The 15,939-nt window shown below is 35.4% G+C and overlaps 1 protein-coding gene across 1 annotated transcript in view; it reads left to right on the forward strand.

Moving 5' to 3' along the window:
• The first annotated feature begins 7,521 nt into the window (after positions 1-7,521).
• Positions 7,522-15,939, forward strand: part of LOC149072972 (ankyrin repeat domain-containing protein 27-like) — a 41,014-nt gene continuing 32,596 nt past the window's right edge. The window contains exons 1-3 of the mRNA XM_089246605.1: positions 7,522-7,751; positions 12,136-12,241; positions 14,813-14,849. Of these exons, the coding sequence (XP_089102731.1) occupies positions 7,698-7,751; positions 12,136-12,241; positions 14,813-14,849 (197 nt within the window). The 5' untranslated portion in view covers positions 7,522-7,697. The remainder of the gene's footprint in view (positions 7,752-12,135; positions 12,242-14,812; positions 14,850-15,939) is intronic.

The raw sequence follows: 15,939 nt of genomic DNA on the forward strand, positions 1-15,939 counted from the left end.
TTCAAATCCACGGAAATAATAGATATTCAGTACAATAAAATAAAAGAGAAAAAAAAAACAGAAACCGTGTGCCGACAATGTTAGCAAGCGATGAGTAATCATCACGGTGTTTATCCGTTTTCCTAAAAACGGGTTCTCAATCTCAAACATTTTCCACCCGCACCGCCCATTTCCCTTATGAAGAGCCATTGGCGTACGCAAAGGGGGGGATTTGAGATTCTAACCCCCCCGTCGCCCGAGAAAATTCTGCGTACGCCTATGTGAAGAGCAGTTGTAAGCAAAGCATTTCTTTGAAAAACCTTTGTCAGGACCACTGCGAAGCTGCACCCCTGACAAAGGTTGGCGCGCACAGTTTGAGAACCCCTGCTAATCCATCAAGGTGTTGACAAATCCAGGGCAGTCATTCGAGGGAGGGTGGGGGCTTTTAAAAATACACTATAAAAATGGTATACATACATACAAATATATATATACTTTGGCGACCAACCCCCCCCCCCTTTTCTCATCACAACATATCTTGTTTATTTCGTCCCACTTCATCAGCGTACTATGGAAAGGGACACGTGAAAGCACCAGCTTACTGAAGTGTGAAAAAATGTTGACTGCCTGCCCCCCCCCCCCCACATGACAAAATCCTGCATACGCTACGGCGCTTGTATATGCAGCAAAACATCGCTACAACTATAATCGATAGTAAATACATCTACAATGATATTTTTTTCAAACCTTGTTTGAATTGATTGGTTTAATGTTAAACTCTCGGTACAACGACATCCTCTACTATGATAAACCCCTCTATAGCGATATTTTTAGGAGATTTTTGAAATCGCCACAACAATATTTTTATATTTTGTTCAAAATCGTTGTGAATTTAATTTTAACTTCGTCACTGTTCTCGTTCTTCTGAAGGCGTCTGATAACATCAATATATTTTGCACTAAATGATCACCGAAAGCTAAAGTTATTTGTATTGCTACACTCTGTGTACGACACAAAAGCGCTATGCGGTAAACTTATTTACAGGGACAATACACATCTAAGTGAATTTTATAAATAAAACTAATCAATTATAAAATTGTTTGTAACGAATAAATACATAAAAGCGCATTTTTCGATGCTATTAACAATGCAGATATAGAAAAAATGACACCAATAGCATAAATTTGATCACTCATAAGGATAATGTTGCTTCTTAAATCCCTCTACCATAATATTTTTTCTTGGTCTGTAGAATATTGTTATATCGAGGTTTCACTGTATATTTAAACTAAATAATAAAATATAATTGTGTGTGTGTGTGTAATAAATATTATTACATTTCGATATGATTACGTGATTTGTATATAATTTTGCGCGATGCAATAGAGCTCCCCTATGGGCCAGTTAAGAGAACAAATTGGTTAGGCGATATGGTTTTCTCATAGAAACTTGTGATTGCCTTAGGCGTACACAGGATTTTCGCGGGGATGGGGCTCACGTTTTTTTCCTGCAAAATAATTCTATAATCTCGGCTCTGGGGGGGGGGGGTGTAAGAACCTTAAACCCCCCCCCCTTTCCGTACGCCAATGGTGATCATGATCCATGGTCAGCAGGGCCACAACTGGGGGGGGGGGGACAAGCGGGTCTCTTGCCCCGGAATAGAGGGTGAGTAGAATTCACCTTTTATAACCTCTTCAAAATTACGGGGGCGGTGTCAAAATATGTGCTTACCTCAGCTGATCAAGCATTTAGTTTGGGCCCTGATGGTTGGTGTTCAATGTCAAAGTCTCTCGATCAACGATAATTATTTTTATTTATTTATTTATTTATTTATTATATACAAACCTGTGCAAGGCCAGTAGGCTCTAACTCCACAGGTGCACTATTCAAACAATCAATAAAAAAAAACCTCTAGTATGGTATTTTTCTTCGTTCGCAGAATATCGTTATATCGAGATTTCACTGCAGTTTTATTATGCATAATACTAGCTGTAATACACGGCACTATCCGTGTTTTCTTCATTTATTGGGAGGATTGAAAAAGTGACAAACCATTATAAAGGGATAAATATATAATACTAGCAAGAGATTAAAGAAGTGACAAACCATTTTTAAAGGCATATGCACGTCTAAAACGCATTACTTGGGAACCACGGTAAACATTCCGAAAGTGATTGTTCAGGCCCAGAAACCATTGTTGCCCTACGGTTTTTGTCCATTTCGGGCATTTGCCCTTCTCTCACGAACTTTTAAAGTAGCCCATCGTTCGATTCAGGCCCTGTTTGGTATATATCCAAAATTTGGCGACGATCGATCTAAAATTGTGGATTTTCATAGAGAGCATACACACAGACAGAAAATCAATTTTATATATATATATATATAGATATGTATGCACACAGTATCAATTTGATACTATCAAATTTATCCTTAGTTTCTCTCAGATAAGATATCCATCGCATCTCTATAGTTTCGTTGTTAAGCAAGCAAGTACACTCATACTACCCCAAATGAAAAACTACTGTAGAGTCTCTACATAAAACGAACAAGTTTGAAACGTGTTTTGCACAAAACAAAATTTCTATCCAAACATTTGACTTTCCTTTCATTTAGATATTTAGACCATTAAAGAGCATTCCTCAAACGCACAGGTTCTCAAAATGTGGGCCTCCAACCCGACAAAGGTTTTCGAAAATATTCTTTGTTAAACAGCTCTGGGGAGCCGGTGGAGCTCGCGGATAAGCATTAAATAAGGAAAAATGGTGCCTCTGGTCAAAAAAGTTTGAGATGCCCTGCTCTAACGTAAAGTTATTCTATACAATGTTTTTTTATTAAAACGAAGAGATTCCGTTATGCCAGGCGATTCACTTAAGGCGTCCAAAAATAATAAATTAATTTAGTGAATAAAAGAGTTAATGAAAGTAATAATAATAAAAACTGTTTTCATTGGCCTTGTGGCCGAAGCACCGGCCTGCAAAATTGAACTGAAATAATGCAAATATTTATGTTCATTCTATCTATTCAATTAAACAACTTGACAATTCTGTTACAGTCGTTTATATGACGTTCGAGAGGCCGAATCAAAACGTTTTATAAATGTGTAAGTCGAAGTCGAATAACTGAGCCTTTTTTAAAAATTATTTCCCCCCTCCCCACCATGCATATAAAATTTTATAAAATTTAATGTGTGTTTAACTGCATTCCAATTCTGTTCTAAAACATATCATTTCATACTTGAGAGGAAATTAAATCACATTTCAAATCATTTAAAGAAATAAAATTTAGCACATTACCTTTGAGGCACGACATTGGGTACAAAATTACAAGAAAATCTTCTCGACTTGCGAAAATTTCCCCCATCTTGGACCCTCATTTTTTTTGGCAGTAGATGATTTCAATCGGGAGCTTGCTCTTTGATTTTGCTTCTCTGCTTTATAGTCGTTTCAAAAACATGAAACGAGAATATTCATTTGCAAGATGTGCAAGATGAACTTTCGTTATTAATTTACAATTCTTGTTGAATTCTTCCAAAATTTCCAGTTTTTTTTAGAGAGCGTTTTTTGTTTTTTCGACATTACGAACGGCGGATTTGACACAGTCAGCAAGCAGTGCCGTCTGAACGCATGGTCTCACCCAAGCACGGCCCGGGGGCCTCAAGAGAAGAAGGGCCTCACAAAAATGGGAACTAATTGAAATTTTCGAGAATTCTCCAGGTTGAGCCTCAGAAAAATCAATTGGCCCGGGGGCCCATAATGCTCTTAAGATGGCCCTATCAGTAAGCAAAGCACCACATCGAAAGAAAATTCTACAGGAAATAATCGATAGAACTTACTGGGCATTACCGTATCTGTCTCTTTTCGGCAGACCTGTACCCTCCAAATGCTTACAATAGACTTTCTCACCCTCTCGGGATAACGCTGAAAACATTGGGAGAAAAAAAATTCTGAAAGGACATACGTCCGTCAAAATAATTGAAACTCATTTCATCGGGACTCGCCACATCTGCGTATTTTCAGAAACAAGCAATAAACAAATTACCTAAGTGTCCACTCTAAATGGTCATCAGCCATCTCACTGGCAATTTTTGTATACGTCAGCAATCGCCCTAAAATTTGTCTTTTGCGGTGACAATATGCAAGAAGAACTGTTGCACCAACGCGTTTTCATTGCATACGAAAAACTTTTTTTTTCAAAAGTTTCCGAGTTTGAGTCGAAGTAGAAACGTCGAATAATTGAGGTTATACGTTAAATAAATGAATGAATTACTTTAACATTAAAATGTATAGGAACCAATTGCGACCAAAGCCAAACGTCGTATAAACGTGAGTGTCTTATAACTGAATCACGTATGAATGAGGTTACTCGGTAATTAGTAGATATGCCCTATTAAAAATAAGCGTTTTAAACTTTATGAAACACAATTCAACAAACATCGCAACTGGCCTCGATGCAGGGCCAAACTCTTCGGACATAGATTTATTATAGTTAACTCTTAATTCTCAAAATAAAAATTTAACAAAAATTTACATTTTTAGCTTTGCTTACCGTTCTTTCGGGCTAGAACCGTAGGATTCATCCACGTGGAAAAAAAAAAGTAATCCTTTCTGTACGCTAGTACGTTCAACTATTTTAATAAAAGATTTCGAACAACTGCATTTTTGCAGACGCGAACCGTAAATATTTTTCTGTTTAACCGATCCAAGAATGTCGTCTGTGAATAGAAGTTTTGAGGGGAGATGTGTCCTCCAGACAGTACAGCGAATAAAAAAGGCTGATGCGGAATGTAGCCTTTTTTCAGAAAAAAGGAAAAAACCCCTTGATTTGTTCGGACTGGGGAGGGAGGGGATTATTAGAGGGACCGTGAGCGAAATCACGTGATTCAGTACACACGTCATTTAATAGCCATTTCGTACAATACTTTTTGCAGGAAAACGCTTTAAACGAGAAATCTCGATGAATATCAGTAATAAGAGTTGGCACCAGAGAGAGGAAAATAAGTCGCACTAAGGAGGAAACCATTATAAGCGGGATCCACTGTATTGTGTACAAAAGCTTGCAGCGAAGCTGTCTCAGTATCATGGCCCGCCCACGAGAGTGGGGCTGGCGAAGATTCAGGCCTGGGGACCTACACCATACTTATCTTTTTTTTAACAATGTTAGTTCACTATAGAGGGGACCCGCTGAATAGCGCAGCCTACGGGGGCCCCTGTTCCAGGATGTTGGGGGGGGGGTTCATGTGTTTTATCGGCACCCAAAGGCAATTTCACTGCGAAATGCGACATCTGCTTATCTGTTTATGCCAATTTTCATTCCATCCAGACATGGCCTTCTACGAACTGAAACAGCAGGGGTCACGCTGTGGCCCTGAGGACACACACAAAATGCTGGTGTCTTTATACGTCAGTAGCCATGACCATCACAATGTCTTTTCTTCCTTCCAGGAGAACGACTGCCATCCGAGAGGGGACCCCCTTGTAGTATATTGTCCTTTTCTTCCGTTTTTCTTTTTTTAGGGTTTTTGTTTTCGTTTAATTGCAATATTGCAATTAAACGAACTCTCATTAATGAGAATAGAAGGTACGTAATTCAAAATATCCGTCCATACAAGTAAAAATTGATATGACTGATATTAGAGTCCTGTCTATTTGCCTATTTTCCTATGGGACATATCTGAAAGAAAAAAAAAATCGAAAAGACTTTCCCGCGGGCTCCCTGACTCCCGGGCCCTTTCAGCCCCCCCGATGGGGGGGGGCATGTCTGTACTTCCCAGAATCAATAGTAATGCTGTGCATTTGATACAGTAAATGGGCCGTCAGGAGACCCGATGATTTCATATAGGCTACATATTTCGCCGCTATGGTCGAGTGGTCATAGTGACGGACTCGCATCGCGGAGACCCGGGTTCAAGTCCCCCCGTTATCACAGTGGTGGTCGGCTGAAGTTGGTTTTCTGTGGTTCCCAACTTCAAGGCGCAAATGCGAGTCGATCTTCCCGTTAAAAAGTCTCGCCACAGAGAGCAACAGTCCTACAAACAGTATTAAAAATTAACAAATATTCAGTCATTACACTTCACTTCTGAGATATAGATGGCAGCACTAAAAAAAAAATCATACACAACACTAGATACGTACTCAGACTGTTAGGTATACATACTCACACTTCCGGCACAACTCACTAGGTAATAAATTGCCCATGGCGATAGACCTGAGTTGGGCTCGGTTTGAAAAAAAAAAAAGGCTACATATTTCGAGGCCAAACTTGGCATCTAAAAGGTATGCGTAATTATAGAATTTACAGAAATGCTAAAAAAATGACTTGATGAAAAAAATAATTTTAGAGTTATTGAGAAAAAAATAATTTTAGAATTATTGAAAAAATAATAATTTTAGAATTAATGAAAAATAATCACAGAATCACTGAAAGCAATAATCGCAAAATTACTGATAGAAACAGGCTGACCATATATGTTCGAGAAAAATACGGGAACTTTGGCTTCAAAATACGGGAAAATACGGGACATTGCAAATTATCGCCAAAAATATTGCCAAAGGTGTGTAAAGTTGTCAAATCATGCGAAAATCACAGAAAAGGCGCCAATCACGGGCAATGAATCTCCACTTGAAATTGTAGTGAAAGATAGTAAAAAACATGACAAATATGTGAGATGAACATATTGTAATTTAGAGAGATATAGATGGCTTTTTTCTCAGCCAGAGATATCAAGGAAACAGTTATTTTCCTGATATTATGCTGAGGTGAGCTCGGAAAGAAAAGTCATCACGTCTCCGCCGGGACTCGAACCCAGGCCCTCTTGCATACCGGGCAAGTATGCTACCATCTACACCACTGGAGACACATGAATCTGCCTTCCAAATTTCACGCCCTGTGTCGTGAGGCGCTGAAGTAGAGGCATTAGTAGCCTCTCTTAACTTCAGGAAAGTAAAGTAAACTTGGAAGGCAGATTCATGTGTCTCCAGGGGTGTAGATGGTAGCATGCTTGCCCGGTATGCAAGAGGGCCTGGGTTCGAGTCCCGGCGGAGACGTGATGACTTTTCTTTTCGAGCTCACCTCAGCATAATATCCGGAAAATAACTGTTTCCTTGATATTGTAATTTGCTATCGTAATTGCCATAATATATTTTCTGAGTTGGGAACATAATTTTATTCGTTGATTTGATGAATAAAATGAGGAATAAAAAGTCAAGTTGGCTTCGTTGAAAATACGTGAAAAACGGGGACATTTCTGCGAAAAAGTCAAGGCAGCCAAAAAACACAAAAAACCGGGACTGTCCTGGAAAATACGGGACGTATGGTCACTAAATGGAAATCAGAATTATTGAGAATAATTTTGGAATTGTCAAGAGTAATTTCAGAATTGTTAAAAGTAATAATTTATGAAAAAATTAAGAGTTTTTACCACTAATGTGTCCTATGGCCTGGGAAATACAAGTCATATGGTCACATCAAGTAAGTTCTGGAGAAGATAGAGAGGTCAGAGAATAGTCTTTCAGCTGACAGCCCTGGATAATTCAATCGGAATGGGAATCGGAGGCAGTGAGGTAAACAAATAGAATCCCACAGTTGTGTGTGTGTGTCCAGCTAGCAACTACGTTACTATGATTTTTCATTGACTCTTATTAAGTTGAAAACAAATTTTATTTCTACGTTTCTTGAGTTTCATTTTTTTTAAGCTTTAGTTTTTTTTAATTTATCAAAATATGGCAATAAGGCATGAAGATTTGGACTCTAACTCATTTTTCAAGCTTTTGGAGGTGACTCATATTTTCTCTCATTTAAGAGTCTGTTTGTCGACCTATAGTTATTTATATGCCTCTTAGGACTTGCTTCAATGATTTCAAATACCAATGATTTCAAATTTTTAGAACGTGTATATTTATTTCAGAAACTTATTACTTTTAAATTCTACTAAGATCTTGATTTTTTTGTGAAAAAGAGTAGTCTTGCTTTGAAATTCTAAAAACTTATGCTATTGGTAATAGGTATAACTTCAATTGTCAAGTTATTGGTTAATTGTAAAGTTACTTTGACGTATAAGGATTGCCCCAAACTGCTTAGGTAACCTGTTTTGTTTTAGTGGTTAATCATGTTTGTATGATGGAACATGCCGGAAAAAAACAGATGTAAGCTTTTTATATGTGTTACTGTCCATCTTCAAGAACAGCTACAGTATAATCCCTTTTGGTAAGAAAATGATGATTGTGATTGATTTCCAAATTTAAAAAAAATAAAAGATGTTATAAAAAAGACTAACAATGAAAAAAAATTCTAGAGTGAAATGAAACTTGAAATAGTTTTCTCAGCCAAACCATTATCACTAGTACTGAAATCTAGTATTAAATACTAGTATTAAAATCTGACAATAACAGCTGTATTTTTTTCCTGAAAAACACTTGTATCAAATTTCGCCCTTCACATTCTCTTATACAGTCCTCAGTCAAACAATATTGAATAAATTAGGGGTCGCTTAAGTGAGGGTGCAAGGGGTGGAGGGCACTCGAGCAGTAGCTTAAACTTTAGTTCAGTTCAAAAATGTTTATAAAATTTCACACTAAAAATTCACATCACACTTTTGAGCCCTACCTCGAAAACAGAGATGTTGAGAAAACTTGAAAGAATAGACAGGGCCTGGTATCGTGATACCAGAAACAAGAAAAAAATCTACCAGGAGTGGTTAGAGACAATCTCTACCTGCATGGGACTTATTCATGCTCTTTCTGCTTATCCCTTCCCTATGGCCCCACACATTGTTCGTCAGTGCGCCTAGGCTGGAATCTTGCTTGCCCCCAAACCAGATTTTTCATTGGGGCCCTTCTACAATTAATTTATTGTGTGAAAATATAAGAATAGTCCCTTGCTGGGTCCTTGTCAGCCCCACCCTCACAACTTAACCCAACAATTCCTAACAAAAAATGTTTTACTAGGAAAACGCAGTGCTGTGTGTGGCCATAATAGATCACATGGCACAAGATCCCAGGCCTGTAGCCATAAATTTCGTTCGGATTGGGACCACTTGCATTTTGGGGGGGGGGAAATCAAAGTAGTCGAGCAATAGATTTGGCCATTTCCTCCCCCTTTTTTCAGAGATTTTCTCACATTTCAGGGGGACCCAGATCCCTCAAGTCCATCACTACAGCCTTGCGAGAGACGCCTTGTACTGTATCAGAAGGGGGTAAGTGTGCATTTTGACTCTGTCATCTAGTGTTTTCCAGAATGGTCAAGTGAAAACAAAGACAAAATTCGGCTTCTCACTTGTTCGGTCCTTGAAGCACCAGAAATACCTTAGGAATAAATTTCTTAATAAACATTGACCTTGTTATGCATCGTCTTTAAAGGATAAATGAAAGCGATGATGGCTTACCAATAAGTGCTGTTTTGAAGATTAAGTTATCTGGCATTATTAAGAAAGATAAAATAATACTGGACCAAAAAAGCAGAAAAATCCGCTTTAAAAGCAGGATGTATGGTCACAAGCATTTTGCGTGATAAATAATGGTGTGCAACTTTCTTCCGAAAAAAAGAAAGACAGGTTTATCTCGACGTCCCCCAAGAGCAAAGCCACTTGAAAGCTAATGCAGCTTCCCCCAAACACTGGAGTCCTGTCAGCCCCTTGCAGGGTTGTTTCTAGGGGGCGACACATGAGGCTTCGCACCCGAGTGGCAGGTAAGCCCGAGACACCCCCCCCCTTCCCAGAATAAATAAATCTTGGTTAGGAAAGAAGTTCTAAATAACGAGAAAACAATGAACAAAATTATACAGTGAAACCTGTATAAAACAGGCAAGAGACTGAAATTATTTTCCGTTCCTGACAGGTTTCCATTTTATAGAGGGAATCTCGCACATAAAAATATATGCAGTAATTTATTTCTATCATTTACGAACGCAAGTTTTGAGAACATCGCCCTAACTTCTATAAACAAACGGGTGTTGAACAGAAACATGTATATTATTATTTTGAATTTTTTCATGTTTGCTGCTTCAAATAACTATACATTTGAAATTTCATATTTAATGCGCTAATAGTTGAACTTCAATATAAAACGTTCTGAATAGCATTAGAATGAACACTTACTTTTGTGAAAAATTTAAATTTTTAAATGCAGTGGAACCCAGATATAATGATATTCTGCGGACCAAGAAAAAATATCTTTATAGAGGAATTATCGTTATATCAAGAGGTGAAATTATCCTTACGTGTGATCAAATTTATGCTGTTGTTGTCATCTTTTCTACATGGACATTGTTAACACCATTAGAAAATGCACTTTTAAGTATCTATTCACTGCAAAAAATTGTATAATTGATTAATTTATTATAAAAATTCACTAAGATGCATTGCCCCTGTAAATAATTTTACTGCATTGCACTTTCGTGTCTTACACATAAAGTAGCAACACCAATAACTTACTTTAGCTTTTGGTGATTATTTAGTGCAAAATATTGATGTTATCAGATGCCTTTAAAAGTGACAAAGTTAAAATTAAATTCAGAACAATTTTGAGCAAAATATAAAAAAATATTGTTTTATAGTAGTTTCAAAAATCTAAAAATATTGTTATAAAGGGATCTATCATAGTAAAGGATATCGTTATATCGAGTATTGTTATAGCGAGTTTTCACTGTATTTAAAATAAAAAGTGAGAAATTGCATACCTTTTTAGAAAAACAGTGACAATGATATCAACAGCCAATAGCGTTTGTGAAAGAAAGATTTTTCATATCTGTAACACTTAAATTTTGCTTTTTTACGCTTCTCTGAACTCCATTTTTGTGTTCAAATTCAATACGCATTTCTTGTTGTTGGTGGCCATCTCTACATCAAACGAAAGAGTCTGCAGTAGCCAAAATACGGTACTGCTAAATTGTGAATAATAATTCAGTCTCCCTCACGTATTACTTCCCCAAAATGATCAAACTTTTCCCAAGAGATAAGAGTGTTTTCTAACAAACGTCATCATTTCCATCATAAATGAAATGCTAAACAAACTTTTACTAAATTTTGAATAGTAAATCCACTTCCTGTCAAGCCTGACCACTAGAACCATATCAGATAGATAATAAGCATTCATAGTTTTTCCAAGAAATGAAAGAGTTCGCCTAACAAAAGGGAATCAGAACGATATAACTTTCCCCTCTTCCAAAGGACAAAAGCTTGCACTTGGCCAAAAATTCATTCCGTTTTAGCAGGTTTTATATCTACAAAAGACTAATATGCCTTTTGTTTCCACATTAGACAGTTTCCGTCTCAAAGAGGTTTTATATTAAAAAAGCATTAACTATTCACAAGACTATATTTGTTACGTTTAAGACAGGTTTCCATCTCATAGAGTGTCTGTCTTAGACTGGTTTTACTGCATTTTCTTGTTTAAATTAAAAACAAGAGACTCCTCATTAATGTCCCTTATAAGCTTCGAATAGACCCATTAAACCCATTGGTTTTGGTTTTCTTTCACATGCATGCCAAATTACCAATTTTTTCTTACTGCTTGTAGGTTTGTTATTTTTTTACTGGTGATGAGTTTTTATCATACCATCCTCAGATAGCACATAGTATCAATAGCAAAACTATTAAAACTGGAATTCCCGCTTTCATTGGAAGAATCAAACAAAATGGAATAAATCATATTCTTGGTGAAAAACAGAAAGGGAGAGATTTGAGAAGTGATTTTGAGGGATTTCAGTACCTCTGATTATCTGAAACCTCCAACTTTCAAAACTTGTACTTCCAAAGACCTCGGCTAATCTATATAGAAGGACCAACTCATAAAACCATAAACTAGCGTCCCTACACTTCACATGGTTTCAATTTTTTGGGTGAAGTCCTGTCCTCAAAACTGGTTTTCTTTCTTGTGGTTAAGAATAAAGTGGCTTTCTTTTGTTCTGTCACAAATAAGGGAAAAATGATTGACTGTTTTTTGATAAATTTTGATATTTTCAAAGTTTTAAAATAATTAACATAGCTTATCCTTTATGTTGTGCTTTGTTCAGTGTATGTGTAAAATTTTATGAAGATTGGTTGAAAATTGTAGAAATATATTGAAAACATGCACATAGAGAGTTACAATCAGGAATAAAAAATATAGATTTTATATTGTAATAATTTGATACTATATATTTACCTCCTTTTATATTTTTCAGACAAAGTATGTAGAAAAATATGCTTTAGCACAAAAGAATCAATGGCTTATATGTGTTCCTTGTGAAAGAAGTCTACAGCGATGTAACATTAATGTTGAATTTATCGGTATGCTCACTGTTCAGTTTAGGTGCAATTTTATTGATTTATGGTTATTAAATTTATGATTTTTTTAAACATGTCTGAAGCATTGACCATATTCTATAAGTCAGAGTATTTGAATATTGAAACAAAAAAAGAAAAAAAATTCACCATATCTAATAATAAACACTGATTTTTAAAGTATAAATATCTTCTAAAGTTTAAGATCAGTTTTCTTATGTTGTTAATCGCACTATTTATCAAAGTAAATTAGGGTAATATAAAAAAGTAAAAGTGAATTAAACAAAAGACAGTACCATTAATCCCATTCAAATCAAACAATTTTTATAGCTAAAAATGTTTTCATTTATAGTGTTCATACTTATAGTGTAATGTTTTTGCTCTTAGAAATCACAGTAATATTTAGTCCTCCTGGTTATCCAGTGGTTCCCATTACCAGACATAATCTTGAGACTGTTTGGGTAGTAAGAAGCTTACTACCCCAAAGCAAAATATGCCGAAAACTGTAACCTTAGCATCCCCGAACAAACAGTGCTGCTGCATAGCAATCTGGAAGAATTTTAAGAAATGAGTAGAAAACACTATTATGGGAATTTTTATCTGATTTTATTTTAATAAATTTAATTTAACAAAATTTATGGTCTAATTATGGTCTATTATAAATTTTTGCAGAAAATATTTTGATAGCCATCTGGCAGGCAGGTAATAGTGAGTGTACAAACCTCAAGTTTCATATTCTAGACATTGTATGAGAATATAGCTTTTTGGAATCATATTCCATTGGTGGTCCTGGTCTATTTAACCTTCTCGTGAATGTAATGCTGGTGGTGGTTAAAAAAATATATGCAACAAAACCTTGATATAAAACGATACTCTGCAGATCTAGAAAAAATATCATTGTGGAGAGATTATTATTATAAATTGAAAAGTAAAATATATCGCGATATGACACTAAATTTATGCTATTGGCATCTCTTTTAAATTATCATTGTTAGTACCATTAGAAATACACTAAAAAGGATTGATTCACCACAAAAAATTATAATTAATTGATTAATAAAATTCAGTTAGTTGTTTTACCCTGTAAAGAAGTGTACCATATTACACTTTTGTGTACTATTCAGAAAGTAGCTTTGCTATAACTTCTTTAACACTTTTAGGAGGCACATTGTGCAAAATACTGAGGTTATGAGACAACCTCAGAAGAATAAAAATTGTTGAGGAATTTAAAAATATATTGAAGGTGATTTTGAGTGAGATATAATAACATATTGTTGTAATGATTTCAAAATCTTTTAAAAATTATGGTTCTAGAGGGATTTATCATAGTGAAAGATATCATTGTATTGAGAAGAGTTCAACATTAGACTAGGCAATTCCAAACAAGAGTTGGAAGAATATCATTGTAGAGGGATTTATCATTGTGGCGAGGTTTCACTAAGCATAAAATTTTATAAATAACACTTTATAATTGCATAATAATTTAACAACATTTGAATAATTAATCAATGCTTATATTTTCTTTTGACACTTGGTTATTATGATATGCACTGGTTGCACCCCAACCCAACCCTAGGTTCATATGGGATGAGTTATTATGATATTGGAAGAATACCCCTCCCCCCACCCTATTGGGTATCCGGGATACTAGTAAACCTGCCATTACAATCATGCTCAGCATAAAGATCTAGTAGGATGAAACTGCACAAATCCCAGAGTCACGCCAGCGAGGTCAGGTTTGAGATGCCACTTTCTTATTGTCCATTGTGTAGTTTCTTGTTAAGGATGCAGATCCATTACTGTGAACCAATGGTCCATCAATGGTTATTATGATATAAAATTATTTTTTTACAATGTTAGAATTTAGAAAAATATTGTGGTAAGCTTTTGAAATAATGAGTGAAATATTGATAGCTCTTTCACACACGAAAAAAATAAAATAATAACATGTGGACAGAAAAAAATTTTTTGCTAAAAATAAAGCTTCTCTGCACTAAAATTTGATAAAATTTACAACAAACGTGAAAAACTCTAATTAGGGACAACATGTTGCATATTGTTTTGTATAGGCTGTAGACTTAATAGTTATGTAGCCTTTATATATAGCAACAGGGCCATCTTAAGAGTATCATGAGCCCCCGGGCCAATTGATTTTTCTGAAGCCCTACCAAACAAATTCTCGAAAATTTCAACTAGATCTTATATTTGTGAAGCCCCTCGGGCCGTGCCCGGGTGGACCCCTGCCTTAAGACGGCACTGTATACCAATCATTAATATGCTGTTATCAATTGGTTTATTTATATCTGAGGATTCCACCCTGTGTTCGTGGAACCCTAGGGATTTTTAAAGCTGCTCTGTGTTTCTGCAGTATCAAAATCAGTAAAAAATTTTAATGTTGGTTCAGTTAAAATACAGTATATTATAGAAATATTTCTTGTTTACTTTTGTAAAAAAGAATCTTGTAACCATCAAGTCCTCCAACCTATGACTTATACAGTTTGTAATTCATATTTATTTACACTTATTATATCTCTACTTAAAAAATTCATTATAGAATATCTTTTTTTTTTTTCTCAGATGCTCACATTTTGAAGCCTTCTCCGTATTGTTTAAGGTAAAAAATCTTTTATATTTTAGTGAATAGAATGCGAAAGTATTTTATATTTTAGAACAGGGTTTCTCAAATTGTCTGAACACACAAACCAGTAAAATGTCTCATAATTCAACAGACCGCTGTTAACATATATGGATGTAATCTTATCTATGTGGATAGTATTGCAAATGATTTGTGGTATATAGTTTAATAATTTATTAATACAATTTTCAAGTCTGTGCATGACAACCACCTATTCCATCTTCAATGGATCAGAGGCTGCTTTACAAAATTCTATTTTATGAATTTTCATCAATTTTTAAAATCAGCACTTTTGTTTCAAAAAAATTTTGAATTTTTCAAATTATGAGAGAGGCTGAGTTCTATCCACTTTAATTTATTAATATAAATCCCACTACACATTCCTCTATGCACGTGGTCCTTATTGATTATATGCTTTTGATTAAAATGATGAATTTCTCTAAACCAGTGGTTCCCAAAGTGTATGTCTATTAAGAGAATTCTCAAAATAAAAACCCCTTGATAAGAATTTTAATTTCATCTTTCTCAAAATAAATAAAATATATATAAACAAAAGAATTCCACAACTCCTGAGCTATTCAATGCATAAGAAGGTATTTGATAGCAGATTGCAGTACAGTCACTGACTTTCAAACTGACTTTTCAAAAATAAACTGCAGGTCGTAATTTATTGTATATCATTGTATTTTTACTTTTTTTAAATAGAAGGCTCAAGGATTTTCAGAATGATACAAATGAGCAAAAAGTTTCACTTTGGAATCCTTGCTTTGATCAACACCCAACAAAAGGGTGAAACGGTCTTTCATGGGCTGAAGTTGGTTTTCTGTGGTTTCTCAACTTCAAGGTGCGAATGCGAGCTGGTCTCCTATTTGAAAAATCTCAGCAGAAATACAAATACCAACACAAAGGCCACAACAGGCAAATTGCCCAGCAAGATGGCTAAAACAAGATGCCCACAAAAAATATGGATGTCGAATATAACCAAAATAAAAAGAAAGCAGGCAGACCTTCAACACAGTACTTAGATAACATGAAAATTCAGACACCTGCTATATATATACAGGGTGTT

The sequence above is a fragment of the Pholcus phalangioides genome, unplaced genomic scaffold, assembly GCF_987345545.1.
Source record: "Pholcus phalangioides strain wild (caught in Gottingen) unplaced genomic scaffold, Ppha-v1.0 ptg000017l_1, whole genome shotgun sequence".
Classification (NCBI taxonomy): domain Eukaryota; kingdom Metazoa; phylum Arthropoda; class Arachnida; order Araneae; family Pholcidae; genus Pholcus; species Pholcus phalangioides.